At 43.8% G+C, this 18,501-nt stretch overlaps 1 protein-coding gene across 4 annotated transcripts in view; it reads left to right on the forward strand.

The window, feature by feature from the left end:
* Positions 1-18,501, forward strand: part of ETV6 (ETS variant transcription factor 6) — a 144,555-nt gene that overhangs the window by 91,000 nt on the left and 35,054 nt on the right. For all 4 annotated transcript variants that reach the window (XM_072876585.1, XM_072876594.1, XM_072876604.1 and 1 more), the window contains 2 exons: positions 14,027-14,191; positions 18,059-18,193. In XM_072876585.1, coding sequence (XP_072732686.1) covers positions 14,027-14,191; positions 18,059-18,193 — 300 coding nt within the window. The remainder of the gene's footprint in view (positions 1-14,026; positions 14,192-18,058; positions 18,194-18,501) is intronic.

Raw genomic sequence — 18,501 nt, forward strand, 5'->3', positions numbered from 1 at the left:
TTCTGAAATTGCATTCATATCCTCAGAAACTCTGCATGGTGTCAAACAGAGGACTGTGTTTTCATGAACATACAGTATTTGAGTCCATATGCTCTATGTTTATTATCTTCCAGAGTGGTGTGAGACATCTAGAGTCTGCACATTTTTTCAGGGCTTCATGGGAAAATTTTTGGCACCTTGCATTCCCTAATGTCATTTTGTGTGAAATTGCTGAAGACAACTTCTCCCCCCCTCAAATTGACAATGTGCCCATGTCTGCATTTCTGTACCATGCTGTCAGTGCTAAGCCAGTTGACCCCAGTCATGTGAAAAAATCAAAATCATGTTAATAAGCAAAGCATTTCAGAAAAGTAGTTTTCCACTTGTGGCTTGTTAAGAAGAAAGGAAGGACCTGGAATGTCAACGTGCTTTGCACTGACAACGTGTATCTATTAGTTTAGTAATTTCTGTAATGTAGGAATTCTAAAAACAGGCATGAAGGGGAAAGTTAGGGCAGCCTGAAAAGTTAGGTTAAAAGGTATCCTTTCTTCGAAACATAGTTCACTATCTTTCCCTAATGTGCATGTTAGCTTTCTACTTTCGTACTTCTCAAGTCTTTCTTTCTATTCACCCCACTCTCTGCCATCTCCCTCTCATACACATGCACAGCCTGAGAGGCTTATAAACTGTGCAGTCCTGTTGCAATCTGGATTTGACTCCTGTGCTCTAGTTACCAAGAAACTTCCCTTCCTCTGATCTAATGCTGAACAGCATTTCCAAAAATTGCCGTTGCTGGTATGGTTGGCAAAAACAGCTTTCATGGGTACTTAATTTGTGACACAGTCAGCTTAACCAAAGAGAGGATATCCCAGGCAAGTGTTTCTTAGTAGGACAGAAGATACCGCATCAGGGATGGCCAAGTTCAGACAAGTCCAGGCGCATGACCAGTAGGTCCAAATGGTGGATTTTTAAAAAGATGTTCCATATTGTGCAAGTTGGTTGTGAATCAGTCTTCCCAGGAGAGCAGAAACTTGAGATGATTTGGAAGTTATGATACAAAAGAATGAAGCTAAACTGGTTTGGGCTTTGTAAACCAAGCAAGTCTTGAAGCATTGGAAGAATAGAAGAGAAATTACTACTTTATAGAGACACCTGTGTTGATTTCCTGACTTCAATGTGATTGTGATTGTCTGAGTTTTTGTGAGTAGAAGTGGTGTGTGAACAGATACACCTATAAATCTGGATTTAAGCACCAGATAAGATAGGTAATTTGACAAGTGTCCTTCACAGAGCTGACTGAAATTTGCCAAAATATGAGGGAGCACTACTATGAAAATTTTAATTAGACAAGTTGATGAAAAAGTATTTCAGCTACATTTTCACAATATCCACTTAGGAAAGAGTGTATGGGGATTCCAGTAGTTTCAGTTGGTTCCAAGGGGGACCAGCATTGTATGCACACCATCATGCCTTTCATTTTGCTTGTACCTTCAATCCCTTCCCTCTCCTGTCTGTTTATATTGTAATGTCCTCCAGGCAGGTACTCCTCCTTATTCAGTGTTTTATACTACCTGGCACAAGTGTCGGCCATGTAAAGAAGCCATTAGATGTTACTAAATATTTCTGACAGGTGATATCATTTGATTCTCTTTCACAATACTTAAACTAAGAAAACTAGGATCACTACCCCTGACCCCTTCAAAAGAGGGGGCACTGTTAGTGGGACTGAGAGAGGTAACTTTCTCACCCCTCCCTGCTGTCACAGCTCCACAGGCAATCCCACCTCAGCTCTGGGACTCCCAGCTGTAGCACATGATGCCCCTCTCAAGAGACAGAAGACCCCTTTCCCCCAGCACATCCGCAGTAGTTTGTTGGCGATAGCAAGCACAGGAATGGCCATCCTTCCTGTGGGAAAGGAAGGGTGGAAAGAAGGACAGCACAAGATAGCGTCACTGATGTCGAGGTCACTAGGTGTCTATACTAGCACAATAGGTTTACAGAGTATTAAGAACTGTGAATCTGTGATGGTATCAATTACCTGTCATTACTAGGTATGCAGTCTCTCTCACACCATCTTTACCTTTGTAAGAAACCTGAAAAGCAAGATGAGACAGAACCTCCTTGTGAATTATCTCATCCATTTGTTTTAATTCAAAGCTTAATCCTCTACTGGAAATGTGTAGATAAATTATTTTCCTCTATTGACATTGCAATAATTTTTCCAGACCTGGAAGCAAGCCTTTCTCGGTGACATCATCAAGATTAAACTCAAGTAATACAGCAAGCCCATGCATTTTTCAGTGACATGACATGTTCTGTAACAATACTAGCTGAAGCATTTCCTCCCTTCTCTGTCACCACATCCAGCTGTTATTCTTTATGCAATTTGCCACCTCCCTGCCAGTTGTGTTGACCTAACTGTTAGTGCAATTGTGCTCTTAATCAGCTCAGAAGGCTGATCTGGCAGAAACCAATGTACATATATACTTAAATACAGATTATCTCTGTCATCGAGATCACAGCATAGCTCCTCCACCAATTGCACTGGCACATTGAAGGGGTGGCCAGAAAACAATACTAAGTCAGCATTGCCACTGAACACTACATATTGTCCGAGCTGTGGCCTGAAAAGAGCTGGTTTGAAGGACAGTATAGTGATTGCAGACATCCCAGTGCTGAGATAGAAATTATCATCTTTGTTCTGGCTCCTTCATACCAGACAGAATAACAGAAAGGGGTTCCAATATACCCAGTTCAGGAGGAAGGGTATTTCCCTCAGCACAGGAATCCTGCAAAACACCTGTAAAGCTGGAGGGGTGAAACTGAAGTGCATATTTCTGAGATCTGAGGCTGTTGCAGAGAGCTAGCCATAGCTTACACAAGCATGCATCTCCGCTGCAGTCAGAGGTGAGTCAGTGTCACAGCTGCCCAAGAATTTGCCGAAGCCATAATACCGACAGACCTCGGCATGAACTAGCTACTATTGGTGTCAGGCAGGCTGTGCTGGACATGCAGCATATGCTCAAGCCCTTGTTGTGGCTGGTACCTCAGGGAGCTCATTCAGAGGGCATCCCAGGGATGACTGCAAATGCTGCAGCCGTGCCTCTGACTGCAGCATGCACATATCTTTGAGATGCACAGCACAGCATCCTAGCTCCAATCTGACAAGCTCCCAAACAGGGTCTTGCCTGCTGTCCCAATTAATAAGGTTGACTTCTGATTGCTCGGGCCATATTTTCAAGTGGCTCCAAATAGAAGTAATGCCTCAACTTTATAAGACTTGCACAGAAAGTGGAAGCCGGTTTGGGGGGGGCCTAATATGAGAAGTTAGTGGGTGTGCTGACTCGCTTCAGAGCAAGCAGGAGTTAAACCCTGAAGAGGAAGCAATTCTCAAGCTGCAGCAAAGATAATCATGATAATTTATCATCTGATAATCAAAGAGCACACACTTAATTTGTTCTCATTATCAATGTATTTCAAGCACAAGTACCTTAGTACAAGAAGCCTTTCTGTGCACAAGTTACAGTGGAAGAGTAGAGATAAAGGGCCCCATGCAAATGCAATTCAGTTACTTCTCATGTATGGGTGATGTGTTGTAGTGTAGTTTGGGAGTCCATCTCAGTAGCCTCCTCATCCCCTTGGATGTGAAAAAGGACCCCCGGCATCTAGAGCTGTTGTTTTAAGCACTTGACCTTTCTCTAGGACAGCAGTGTCTTCTTGGAGAAATGACTGACAGTTTGTAAGAGCTGCAGGGATTTGCTTCATTAAGGAACCATTGAGAAATGAAGCTAAATCTGGAGTTTTTAACCATGTCAGAACTCTGGTTTGCAGCATCTTGGCAGTGGGAACCGTCTGCAGCATGCTAAGAGCAGGCTTTTACCTCCAAAGCCCAAGATGTGGTTCAAAACTGAGTACAGTGTGCAGTCTCCAGAGCTGTAATTTGCACCATTTCCCCCAGTTATTTAATATTTAATGTCACCTGAAGACAGGTCTTCGCATAAAGCACAGAAAAACTCGTATCCTGGTGGACTGAAGCAGGCTTTTATAGCCCTCCTGGATTAGGAGTCTGAAGGGGAATGCCTGCATAAGCAAGAGACAGAGGTCCAAAAGTGAAATCAGTTAGAGTAGAAGTATGACATGCTTTTACCACATGCTGGTGGTAAAATTTTCTCTACACTCATTTGCTTAATGGTAATAGGCAAAGTAAGCCATGGTTCTGGCTGCGCTGCCAAAATCCGCTTTTACAGTAGCAGCACAAGTGCAGCTGCAGCTCGCAAGGCTTGGAGCCCCAGTGCTGAGGAAGCCAACAGATGACATCTTGCTGTCACGGCGTAGACTGTTCTGTAGTGTGGCTGGCCTCACGTTCCCTGGAAACAGCCTGGAAAACATGCTCTTTGTGTACACGCTCCCCCCTCCCCAGCTCTCACAATCGCAGTTGAGTTAGGGAACAAAGTCCCAGCCAAAATTCCTCAAGGGAAAGGGACCCAACTTCTTCAGGATGTGAGCCTCTGAGAACAAAATCTCCTTGTGAGAAGAAAGTAGCTTCTTAATACAGGAGGATTACAATGTCTTGCTATGTTGGTGGTGGTGTTTTGTTGGCATGTGAAACTGAGATTTCAAAACTTTCCACTTGATTCAGCTGTACAAAAAGGACTTCTTGACCTCTCTCTTCCAAAACGGTAGAATCACCTCTAAGTTTGCAGCCACTGGAAGATCAAGGTGACCTAGCTCATGATAGGTTAAAGTGATAAATTACTGAAAGAACCATCTTAATTTTAGCAGCTGCATTCTTTGCAACTAGCAACTATTTCTTCAGTTTTTCACATCTTTCTGGAGTGTTGATCAGGTACCTAAAACCGGAGCTTTCAGTTCTGTCACCAGCATTACTGCTGCATACTCTAGGCATGGTAATAATCTCAGCACCCCTTTCCACTGTACAGCAATTAGGTAGCAGGCAAAAGACATAAGTAAAACCATATGTAGGTCAAGATTACCAAGATCAATTTATTTCTAATTACTTACAAATCTTCAACACCCCAGCCAGGGATCAAGGCCATATTGTGTTAAAAGACAAAACCAGCATGTATTGTCAGTTCATTCTAATACGGTTTTATTTTTTTTACCTTAAAATTACTGTTGCCAGGATGCACCGAGTAAGTGACACAAGAAGTAGGAAGGAAAAGTATCTGTTAAGGATGTAAGGATGTTCTGCATTTGTCCAGTTGTAAAGAGGAGCAGAATATAATTCCTGGATTCATTCCCTCCTATAACAGATTCAGTGAATGGGCAGGTGTCCAATGACTTTGTGCCTCACATCTATAAAATAGATATAACAGTCTAATCTGTCTGCAGTTGAAAGGCACAGTGTAGTGTAAATGTGCATGTATTACTAATGGTAGTATCAGCAGTGGCTGTATCCAATACAGGAGAACTGTAAAGAATGTTTGTTAGACCTGAATTTTGACCTGGATTAAGATAAATTGGTTTGAAACAATAAAGAGTTGCTGAGAAGAAAATTAAAGTTTTTATAATCTCCTTGACTTCTACTTGCAAAACTGCTTGCTTCTGGCAGCGTGGTCTTTTGAGCTAGCTAACACGTGCCATTGTCAGGGCTCGGCTAGTTTTGTTTAGGATATAGTTTTTGCACATACAAGGAAAAAAGCAACAGAAGACATTTCTTTCAGCTCCTTTTGGAAGGAAGCAGTAGGAAAGCAATGTCTGCTCCATGGAAAACGTCCAAAAAATTGGTTGAGAAGGAGTCAGGAGTGGATTAAGACTATAACTGGGAGCAGATCCAAACCAACATTTCCCCATCCCCCTGCCAGCTGCTTGTGTTGCACAAGCTGCTCTGGTAGGAATCCCATGGTCACCTGCCCTCTCTGCCTGTGGGCACAACGTGAGCAAAGAGAGGGGTCATCTTGGATCCAAGCAAGTTCTTTCCTGAGTGTGGCAACCGTGGTAGCGGCTTGAATGGCTGTAGTCAGCCGAACGGCATTGTGCTGTCCGTGGCTCACTGACTCACTGTTATGCTCTGGCCTTCTCTGAATGTGGTGCCCAGATGCAAAAAGCCAGCATTCTCCCTGCCCTGGAAGGAGAGTTCTTGTCAGGCTTCTAGGAAGGTTTTGCAAACAACATGAAAGGAAACTGGAGCTGTTCTGTGCAGTTCTTGAAAGCTCTTGGACATGGCTCATGGAATGAGTGCCTAGAAAACAGGCTGGTCTTTTCATCACCTCTGCGGTTGCTCGCTTCTTTGGCTGGTAGCTTTTCCCTTCCAGAACTTCAAACCCTGGCCACTTCAGCACGTGTACCAGCACCATTTATCTAGACTGGTTTGCCCCATCCCGGGTGAATTCTCTTTTCAGGCCGCAAACTGCCTGTCAGCAGCAAGTAGACTGCTCCAGCATTATAACATTTTCTGTGACTGATGCCAAAACGGGGCAGCTCGTAGAAGAAAGAGGGCTACATCCTAAGGTCAGCTTCTTTTACAAGCTAAATGATGCAGGTGGAAACAGAAAGGAGAGAGGTGGCTGCTATGGGTCAAATACTGATTTCAGTTACAAGAAATGCAACACAACTGGCCACATTAAATGACTGGGGTTGCACATGAGGCTTTATTCTGACATCGGGTAGAACTCTAAGGACTTCAGGAATTGGTCTGCAGTGTTCAGGGACTTTTCTGACTGTCGTTGGGGCAAGGGGTCTTAGACATAGCTGAGTAATTTTGTATAAGAGAGTTACTTCATTTAGTAACCTGTATCTGCAAAGAAAAGGGTTTGGCTATAGAGTGAGAAAGAATATGTTCTTCATGTTGAATTCTGTAGAGTGTGGCCTTTCCTCCCTCCTTTCCCGCTTACACAGACTTCAGATTTTGTAGGGTTTTTGTACCGGTGACTTCATCTGCCATCATTAATCAGCGAGCTATCTCAGCCCAGCAAGCTAATTTAGAGTCCTGCTTGTGCATTTGATCAGCAAATGCAAACCATGTGTAATGTCAGCAGGTCAGGGGAGGTGATGGAACATGGGATTTTCACCTCAGTTCCAGAAAGGGCCATAGTTGCTTCCAGGAAGCTGAGCTTGGCACTGGGTGTGGGGAATTGAAAAGATTTATTTCCCTGTATGAGAGCTCAGAGCTTGATCATTCTAATCAAGCATTTTCCAATCAATATGTTTCTTATGGGCTTTCCAAAGGCTGCATTAGAAAAGCAATTTTATTTATTTTATGACCCTAGAGCCCTAAGGGATTCGGGTGTGTCAACTTTCCAGGGTCTCTGTACAGTGAGAAGAGAAGGGCTGGGTTGCAGGGCACCACGCTAGCAAAGTCAGCATGTCAGAAACCCAGCCCAGTGCTTCACTAGGTTTGTTTCTGTAGATGTCTGTATATACAGAGGCCCTAAAGCAAATATGGTGCACAAAGCATTACCTGCACTTGTGCTCTACCTCTAATACCCTGTTCAACAGGACAGCAGGAGACATGAGCCTATGCCTTTTATTTCAGATTACTACTGAAAAAGCTGTTTCACCCTCTGTTCCCAGCAGTGTGGGAAGCTTCCCAAAGCCTTGTCATTCCGATTACAGGCAGTTTCATACCTTTTTAAAGGACATGCAAGCCTCACTGGGGTCTCTCTTCCTGCCCATCATACAACTCCTCTGTTCCCTATCCAATCATTTTTTCCTTAACAAGACCTGCAAAGGTGCATTTTCATCTGCTGCCATCCATTTCCCTTGTACCAGTTTGTACTCACCTCCCAAATAATTCTCTCTGAGGATTAGCCAGGATTAACCTTTTCCTCTTTTTCTACCTTTGCTTATCTCTGGGCCTCAAAACTGCAGAGCCAGCTTTCTACTGTAGGATGAGGCAATCCCAGTGGGCCAGCAGCAGTGAATGGCCACTGCTTCGCCACTACTTGGGTCAAGTGGCACCTGCTGGAAAGAGAGAGTGGTCGGGCACATCACTCACATCAGAATTCCGTCCCCTACTTATAACAGCAAGTGCATGGACCATACAGCGATACCACGTTTATCCTGTGGTAGAGCTGCATCTTCCACACGTACGGCAACCCAAGAGCAGTCCCAGAAGGCACTTACTTAGGCTGTCCATCTGCATGGGGATAGCTAAGCATGCCACAGCTCTGTCATCCATTCCTCTCCTCTGAGGAATTAGAAAGGCTTCCTGAGAAAGCAGGGTCCTTAATCTTCCTGCCTTTACCTTCCATAGCAGGGTAGTCCTCAAGGGCTGCTGAGCTCCCTGTGGGTGGGAGCCTGCCAGAGCTAGTAGCTATGGGGAAGGCGCTTTCGGTAAGAGATCGGTGCCACAGCTCTAGCAGAGATAGCATAAAATTCCTGTCTCAGGAGCACCTCAGCACCCAGCTTTGGCTTTAATTGGAAACCCCCTTCAGCGTGATCAGCACACTGCTGTTGAGCTCAGCACTGCAGCCCTTCTCAGGGAGCAGCATGTCGCAGTTTGTGCTGTCAGGTTGGAGCACGGTATCAGAACAGGGCCCTTGGTCTGCATCAACAATCAATACCTCTGAACAGGGAACCAGAGAGCAGCAGAGACAGCACTGCGGGAGTATTGAACCATAGTCATTTGAAGCAGCTGCGAAGCATTTTGCACTTTTGAAGCATTTCAGATGTTAACTGGCCAAGCCCCATGATACCTTTTTGCATTTTGGTAGTCTAGCTTTCCAAACAAAGAAGTGAGACAGAAGGAGGTGAATTTTTAAAAGTTGCTCTGGCAGAGCCTGGAAGAAGGATTTTAATCTAATCCTGTGTTTTTCCTCCAGACCATGTTGCCTTTACAAAGAAATGAAGAGAAAAACACCACCTCATGCTCCTCTCCTGCTTGATATACACTATCATATGCAGAACCACATATTATGCTTTATGGGTAACATGGAAGAATGTTGTTAATTAATAACAAAAAAGAGAGCTTCAGTTCTTAAAGAGCTAGTTGATAGCAGTCACTCAGAAGTCTTCTGAGCTTCTACAGCATTGTTTTCCCACTAAAGGCTCAAGTACTGTCCTATAGTCAGAACTGGCCTGCCTGATGCTGCCAGTGATGATGCATCTGTCCCTGGGTGTTTGGAAACCAGTTGCTGATTTGCATGAGCTGGCCCCTTTGCTGTTTGCCCGACTGCACTAAGTAGTTTTCGGCGTGGGAGTGAGAACAATTCTGTCTGCCCTGCAGAAAGCAGGGATAAATGAGAAGTCTGTCTTTACCCCCTCCTCGCCTCGTCATCCTGCCTGCCAGGCAGCCAGGCGTAAGGATGGAGTGCCCAGCCGAAGTGGAACAAAAAGTTAGACGAAACTTACTGTGAATGCTGTTTTCGTCATGCATGCTGTCATGTGGCTGCGTCCTCATATTGAAACTAAAATGGAACAGCAGCTCTAAGTGGTACTGCACATTACACTTTGCATTGGATTTGTGTCTTCAGATTGTTCCAAAATGAGTCAAGGTGAAAACAGCCTATGGTACATTATACTTCACGTTTTAGATGTGTCTGTTACATAGACCGTACATAGCAACTCATACTGTAAAATGCATACCCTGTCTTCCAAAGCAAAGAAGGAGATGCTGAACATGAGTGCTTTGCAAGATTCAAGGTTGGCTACAATCTTTTCAAAAAACAAAGTTGTAACCCTACCAGAAGTTTGTGGTCAGATGCAAATATTGCTGGCTGTGTAGTTTTATGTGCAGAAGGTTATATACTAGGTGAGCAGAGCACTCTTTTCCAACCTCAAAGCCTGACCGTGCTTAAATTTCCTGAGGGGCTCACTGTCAAAAAAGGAGGAAACTCTTTAGAGACCATCAGCTTAAACTCCTCTTCAACAGACCAATGCGTTCTGCTGCGTGTGTGCGCACATGTGTGTATGTGTGTAAGTGCCTGGACATACGTAAACAATTTTACTGGCTGCTTGAAGGTGTAAATTACCCCGTCGGTCTCTCTTCATTGTACTTGTTTTTGCTGCGCAAGAATAGAAAGGAACAGGAGTGGATTTCTTCTGCAGTCCAGATGGTTATCAGCTTGTGCCCTGGAGCATGAGAATTGATCACTCTCACCATTTATAAGGTAGCTAGTGTAACAGGTGTTAGAAACAGGACGTCAGGTGAGGAGTAAGCAACAGAAGTAGATAATCTATTAAGGCACCAGTGCACCAGCCTGCAGCATTAGAAAGGTGAGCATGAATTTTGCTCCCTGTTTAATGCATATGAAGCTGTCAGATTATAAACATGTCTATAAATTATTGTATTTTACTCTGCTGGAGGTGGTGTTTGGAAGCTGACAGAAGACAGACTAGAGAATACACTGGTTCTCGCAGAGCTGGAGTCTGATGGTTTACATGGCTTTGTCTAACCTGCTTTCAGCTATTGAGTTCAAGAAGTTTTTGTTGTTGTTTATTTTTACACTACACAGACAGAGAGACCAAGGTTGAGAATGCCTGCCAGATTTCAGCCAGCAGAGCAATGGCAGGGATGGGAGCAGAGCCAGGTCCGACTCCCAGGTCAAAATTCACCCTCTGAAGTCCGTGGCGACGCTGGCCACCGAGAGGGCAGACTGGGAGAAAGGCAGCATCCCCCGTGCCTGATCCACACCTACTGAAAGCAGCAAAGCCTTCCCACTGATTTCAACAGTCAGTTCAGCAGGCAAAACTCTGTCTTCATTTAGTAACACAGCACTGATTTTCCTCACTTTATTCTGCTTGGTAAATATCTTTGTTAGTTGAAGACAATGCTGTTAGCTTTCACAGAGAATAGAACTGGAGAGATAAAAAGAGCCCATTTTCCTCCACCGTGGACACAACAATAAAAGAGAAGATGGAGAGGGGAAAATAAGAAACAGCATCCAAAAAAGAAAAATTGTGTAAGCGGGATTAGTTTTTCTTTCATGGAGGGTATAGGAAAGCATTTTCAGGACCTCCTGATAGCTATGTATGTTGTGCTGTAAAATCCCTTCAGCTGCAAAGCCAACCCTCTCATGCCCTTGTTTTCACAAAACCAACTGCTTCTTTTTAAGAAAGGGCAAAGAAGGTGGGATACAAATTTAGTAAATTCTGTACTGCACATGAAAGAATTATTTTTTGAATGGCAGTTTCTGAAGGACTTTTGGCAACACCGGTCTGCACCCCCAGAAAAGCCTCCTGTGACTGAACTGCTTCAGCCTCACAAAGCAAATGGGCATGCAGTGGAGGCAGGCAACTAAAGAGGGTTTTTTTGAGAAACTAACTTCCCAGGAAAGCAGCAGGGCAGGGAGGGAGGGAAATGAGAGAAAAGGCAATCCATCTAGGGAAAAGCAGTTAACTTATTTTATGGCACTTCATATCTTCCAAACGCAATGTAAGGATTTAATTATGGTATCGCCCCATGGGTGGAGAGATGTGGCGCGTCCACCCACTCATTTTAGCGATAGCCAAACTGAATTAGAAAGGCTGCTTGCTGATTCTCAGTGACTAGAAGCCAAGTTGTCCTAGATCATACTACTTCAGGGCTTTTCTCACAAGCTTCAGAGATGCTGCTGAAACCCAGCAGAGACCTGATTTGCAGTGTGAAGCGTTGGGTCTGTTTCAGAGTTGCCAGCACAGCAGACATGGCTTGTCCCAGTCTGTGTAGCTTATTTGGCTGTTGTGGGTCTAGCACCAATCAATTTAAACCTCTCTTTAGACATGGTACTTTTGTATTAGGTGAATGGGATGCAAAAATACACTGTCACCAGGACATGGGAAATTATGATCTATGCTTGTACAGGGAGTGATTTATTTATTATGTTGTTAGCTATAGGGGAGCATGCACATCATGTGAAGTTATGATATAGCTCTGCCTGTGTCAGCCTGATTTTCCCAGTGATGTTTTTTTTTTTGTTTCGTGCCTCATCTTGTGAAGTGCACATCAGAAGTCCAGTTAGATTTCCACATGATAGTGCTCCTTTGGGCAACTTACTACTTGCATGGCGTGGCAAAGGGGGAGGCAAAAGAAACCATGTGTGAGCATTTCAAGCACTCTACAGATGGTCTTTTAAACCCTTTCATAAGTTGTGGTCTGGCTGCATCATATCTGATTTCTTTCTCTTTTAGCTGCAGTCAATGTGCATGCTGCCCAGCAGCAGCCTGGGGTCTGGAGTGTGTTTTCTGCAGGAATAACCCCGTATTCAGCAAAAGATGAACCTCAGTCTGGCATTTTAGATGGTAGTTTGCATGTCTCTGAGCAGATCTACACTTTACCCCAGTCTCTTCAAAAAGAAAGGCCCTACAGAAAACTCTGACCCCAGTAATCAGACCCTAATTCAATAGGGGGAAGAGAATTTAAGTACTTCATAAATAAATAAAAGCTACTTCTTGTTTCTGTGTGGTACATAATACAGTGCTACAGGGGCAGTTGAAAGCCAATGGAAATGCTTGTTGCTGCCATGCAGATGTCCCTTCCTTAGGTCAGCTCTGACCCTTTCTTAGGCTCGATCTCAATTCCTTTTCTGACTGAGATTCAGTTCTGTATGCAGCTGTGGCTCTGGGACTTTCCAAAGCCACTGTCTGGGAATCTGGCATAGCAGCAGAATGCAATTCACTGCATGTGACCTCTTGCTAAAACAGAAAAAAGGGTTGCCTATCTGTTAAAGAAGTAAAAACCAAAACAAAACAGAGCGGTACAACTCTCCCAGGTTTCTTTTAGTGCTTGGTAGGAGGAGGGTAATCAGAGCTCAGAGAATGGTGTGCCAGGAAGGAAATTTCTTCCCATGTGCAGCATACAATCAGCCAGGTGCAATATGAGGAAGGGAGGTTCGTCTTCCTCTGAAGCATAAGGTATTAGCTCCTGCCAGAGGCTGTGTACCAGAGATCTGATCAGATACGGCAAATTTTATGTTCCTATGCACAGTGTGAAGCTTTCATTTCTACGCAACACATTGTAGCAAGTCAAACAATGAGTCATCTCACGAGGGGGAAAAGGAAAGAAAGCTTTTATCTCCCAGTGGATTGGAGATAATCTCTCTACCTGGGTATAAACAGCTCTTCACTGTGCTGCCTTCTCTCCAGGGGAAGGAAGCTATTTTAAATTTGTCTGTAAAATAGACATTGAATTGTCACATCTCCCAAGCCTCTCTGCCTGGGCCCAATAAAGGTAGCAGGCAAAAGGTCTTTGACTTTCATGGTAACTTGGTTGGGCCCCTGTGAGTAAACACAGTAGTCTAGGCTGTATATGCTGTACGAGCTGGCTGGGAGAAAGAAAGTGCCAGATTCTCCTTGGAGCCCTGGAAAATCTGTGCCCAAACTGAACATACCTGCTATTTTACTATAAAATAGCATACCACCCTTATATGGACAGGGTTACATTGGTAGTATTTTATTGCTATACAGGAAACACAAGCTAGAGCAGTGCTAAAGGTGCCATAGCCTCAGCACTTGTTTTCCTCTCCAGTGTGGGAATAGCATCTGCTAGCGTAAGGGCATCTGCAGAAGGGGTGGGCCAGTCTGAATACACCTTTCTCAACCATACCCGCACTGATAACCACTTACAGACCCACTGTTACAGAGGCTGTGTGAAGCAGCCCTTCTTTACAGACCCCAGCCACCTAGAGGGAAGTATGGCCATAGCTCTCTTGGATCTGACTACTTTTCATTATTCTTCCTTAATGACTTTACAAGCAGCATGAAGAGAGAACACACCTCTCTTCTATGAAAAGATACACAGCAAGGTTAGATGGGGCCAAGAACTTTGCCTCCTGCCTGCTCTGCACCTCAGAAGGAGCAGCTGGAGGAAAATCCCATTTCACAGTGGAAACGTGGAATTAAATAATGTCCTAGAAGCTTTTTTCAGGATGCTGAGGCAGTTCTTGTTTCTCAACGTGTCACAGATAAACCAAGGTGCCTGAACTAATGAAGTATTTCACAGTCCAGTGCTTAGAGTAATTCTACGTCAACGTGACATTCCTCTCCTACACCTTCCCCTGAGACTTTGCACATTATGGTGTGGGGAGAAAGGGAGATTCACTGATGTTTGCCTATATTCTCATGCCTTGTCTCAATTTGGTAACATAATCATGGTCTTTTCCTGCCACAGGTTTGCAGCCCGTTTACTGGAGCAGGGATGATGTGGCACAGTGGCTCAGGTGGGCAGAGAAGGAGTTTTCCTTGAGGCCAATCGAGAGCAACACTTTTGAGATGAACGGCAAGGCTCTGCTGCTCCTGACCAAAGAGGACTTTCGATACAGGTCTCCTCATTCAGGTGAGGATTACATACAGAAGCTGTGATTTAAAAGAGAGAGGAAGCTGCAACGAAATCTGGAGGGGGTCAGAGGAGGAAACAGTCACATTTGGTGGGGTGGACTGGGCAAGGGGAGGAGAGGGAGGAAAGAGGCACTTCTATGAGGCAAGGACAAAAAGGACAAGGAGGGAATTAAATTCTGATACACCTGAGTTGTAGGCAAATTTGAATGCAAATCCAAAACCAGACATCAAACCTGTTTCTAGTTAAAACTCACTGCAGAACTCCCAGAAAGCAAGCTTCTCTGGCAGCACTTTGTGACTTCCAGCTCTTCCCTGTAAAGACTTATCTTTTCATAGACCCAACTACAGCAGCAAGTTAATCAAGTGCTCCAGCCTCTCAAGAAGCCCATATTAGCATTCTGCCTCACAGTTGGCTTGGCTGATGTGCCGCTAAAAGTGACTGCAAAACTCCTCCCTGGGGGACCTTTCCTCTGTTTAACAGCCCCTGTGGGTTTTGCTTCACTTTACCATATTCTGTCACGTGCTGGAGTCCAGCCCAAGGCGCAGCACAGACAGGTGTGTGAATCAGTCTGCCTATTGCTCAAATTATGTCTTCATTTATTCACAAAGAAGATTTAGAAATGTGTATGTTACCTGCCTGTATGTATCCCCTGCGGTCTGTCTGCTCCAGTTTTACAGTCAGAGTAAGCCTCTGCCGTCCTTTGTCAGGGATGTTTAACTAAATATGAGTTATTGGTTCTAAATAAGAGCTGTGAGCTTTTCTTTTGTGACCATACAAGGTACTCCTGTTAAATATAAAGGCTTGTAATTCGATCAGCATAGGTGATCAAAGAGTTTGGACCAAGTGGTGACAGAATTGCTGTGAGGAGGAGGCTTCCAGTTGCAGGGCTCACTAGGTGCAGAAGTACAGCTGGTGCTGCTTGGATCCAGCTGGTAAACAAGCCGTGGCACTAATTCTGCATCAAGCTGCTTGGTGACTCCCTTGACAGCGCCCCCACAACCAACCTCCTGCAGAATCTGCCGCACAAACTGTGACTTATGTTTAGTGTATACGAACTTTTTTAAGCATGTGCTTCAAATCCAGGACTAATTTTGTATGGAAGGAGATGCCAAATATTAATGTCTGTTGCCAGTGTAATACAGCAGTGAAAACTGATGCCTAGAAACGTCTTTTTTAAAATTCTGGTACACCACTTTGAATCATTTCATTAAAAAATTAGCCCTGCTTAAGGCAAAAGGAGTATTGAAAGTGGGGATGTGGGCAAGGACTGTAAGGGACACCTTTGTGTATCTTGTCTGCAACTCCCCTTATCATCCCAATGCCTTGCTGCCTACAGGTTATGCTGCTGCTCTTCCCCTTGTGTGCTGTGAGGGCACTTGAAGTGAGTAGGATTAAAATGTTTGTAGGCTGGAGATAGAGCATTCCCAGGGAAGAGCCTCTGGCTTGCAAATCCTCGCTTTATGCAGAACGTTAAGCTCTTATTTACCTAAATTCGGAATGAAATAACAAAACTAAAGGCCTCCTCCCTTGCTTTTTCTCTCCTCCTTCTCTCCAGGTATTCCCCACTGATAATAAACCTTTTTAAGGGATATCTGAGTCAGTCCCTAAAAATTTAAATGACTGTAGGTAAAGGGATATTACCTCAACATTTCCCAGAAATTAACTATACGTGAAATTTAAGAACTATGAAATAATGTTTGCCATAGAGGCATTAAGTTTTTCAAGAGTGTAGCTACATAAAAGCTGTATCCTTTCCCCTCATGGCTAAACCAGGAGAACCACCTCCACTCCCCCCAGCGGTCCTACCAATAAAGTGAGCTCACAGCCCCCCAGCTCTTCTCCTGTTTAGGGCTGGCCAGGGAAGGGAGGCAGCAGAGGAGGGAGAGAGTGAAAAATGCTTTTCACCTTCTTAACTAGCATTACTGCATCTGGATGGTGCAGAAGCATAACTGTTTTGTTAGGTAAAAAAAAGACAGCCAGCTTTATGGACGTTTTCACTAGTCTGTCAGGCCAAATCAAAAGAGGTACAAATTTGCTACCTTATTGCTTGGAGTGTTACAGCACTAGTTATGATTATGCCACTATTGCATTCAAAGATGCAAATTATGTGGTAAAATCACTTTTTAGCCTTTCATGTACTAAACATGGAAAAGGTAACTGGGTTCTCAAGGCTTTGTTTTTAATTAGATTTTCAGGTATTGCAATCACCTTTTAAAAATGCCCTAAAGTCACTGCTGAGACAGTAAAAGCAGCCAAGATGCTAAAAATAAAGGAAGCTGAACTATGGAAAGCAGGATGGCTTTAACCGTTTCACGCTAAGACACTAAACTTGCCCGCAAATAGAGCATTGGCAGTTTATAGAGACAAGGGACAAATGGCCCGTAGTTTATAATCTCATAGAAACAACTACTAAAAAAAACCCCCTACACTTGAGAAAACTCTCCCAGAAAATCCAAGGTTTCCTAAGTGAAACTTCACTAAGTTCCTTTTCAGATAATATGTTATTGCTGCAACCTGTTCCTCTGTAATATGAGCAGTGACAAACAGAAGAGAGCAAGCAGAATTAAAAGTCGAGAGACTTCCTACCCTGTGTTGTACATTTTCACTTTGAAACGTGCAACCAGTCACGTCAGACAAAATGTATAAGTACTTAGGTGTTTCACATAGATGTTGTTGGAGGAAGGGTATCAGTACAAGATGTAATACATAAAAAGACACAAAATAAGCAGTTAGTCCATTGGTCTCCTAGATATTGTGGTGATATGTTCCACTGAGGAAAGATAACAATTCTAGTGCCAAGGAATGGGGGGGAAGCGAGGAACAGCCTCCCTGCACCCCAAAAAGAAACAAGTATCTGGATCAATTCATGCAAGAACATGTCAGTTTGGTGCAGTGCAATTCGCTGCAGACATTTCTCTGGAAGAGTAGTACAATGGCAGCTAACAGACTATATTAGCTCATACGGAGCACCAAGTCTGCTGCATTTTGTTCCTTAGTCTGCATCATATCCGTGGTCTAATATTGCCTGTTGCAGTGAGCTCCATACAGATTCTAGCAGCTAGAAATAACTAGCTTTGGGATCCCATTTGGGCTTTGCAGGAAGTCCAACCCATGACGCCAAGAGTGACATACAGAAGTTCCTAAGGCACGTATAGCACTTGAGTGTCTCCAGGAGTTGTCACCACAGCAAGGGTGTTCAGGATAGTTAAATCTCTCAATTCTTTTCAAGTCTTTGAGTCCATCCCAAAGTAAATTCTCAAAGTGAGAGTTCTTCCTCCTGTGGATTTCCTCGAATGGAGTATCTGAGTAGTACACTGCCTCTGGCCTTGAGCCACTATTATTGTATGGAGAGGCTTTACAGCATCTTCTATCTCCTCCCCCCATAAAGCCTAAATTGTTCAGTAATTAAAGAAGACCACCATCTTTGCTCTCAGCAGCTCACTGCATAAATCATGGGTTCTACATTTAAGAATTCTGTGTCCTAAGGTGTCTTTCTAAAAAACTGAGGCTGTGATGAGAGAAGGTGGGACACTGAACTAACTATTGCTTGTAAAGGTTTGGAGCTCTTGGATGGGCAGTCATGTAGCCTGAAAAAAACTCTGTATTGGGGTAATAAAAGCCATGTCCTGTCTTTCTTCCATTTTTCCACAGTCACACACAGAGGTGTGATGTGCAGCTTTTCTTTTTCTTTTTTCCTTTCAGGGAAGAACCTTGCAAAACAGTGAAATGCAGGATTTTACTGCAAGCATTTTTGGGTCTGAAAATAGCACCCAGGAGCCATGAATTCATGCATCAGATGGCTAAATGAGTCTTCTCAGCAGTATGTACGTTTTCATTTCCTTTTTCCTGCTGTTTGTCTTTCAGGTGATGTTTTGTATGAACTCCTTCAGCATATCCTGAAGCAAAGGAAAGCTCGTATGCTCTTCACACCTTTCTTCCACCCTGGGAACTCTATCCATGCTCAGCCAGAGGTCATATTACACCAGAATCATGATGAAGGTAACTCTGTCTCATTGTTATGGGAGTTGCCATTATAGAGGCGAGTAGGGTAAGGCTGTAAGGAATTATGTCCTTTTCTTGCTCCAAAGTTCTTTAAATAAAGCTATTCTCCTCCCTTTGTCTCCATAGCTTTAGAATAATCAACTGGTCTAGGGAGTCAACTGTCCATTCTCCATTTATCTTCTATTATTTTGTCCTGTTTCCAAAGCCTGCTTAAAAGCTATGCCAGATGCAGATTAAAAAAATACCAGAAAGTTTTATTGACCCCCTTGATTCATTTTTCCTCACTCCCAATTAGGTAGACAAAG

Source organism: Ciconia boyciana, chromosome 1 (assembly GCF_034638445.1).
Source record: "Ciconia boyciana chromosome 1, ASM3463844v1, whole genome shotgun sequence".
Classification (NCBI taxonomy): domain Eukaryota; kingdom Metazoa; phylum Chordata; class Aves; order Ciconiiformes; family Ciconiidae; genus Ciconia; species Ciconia boyciana.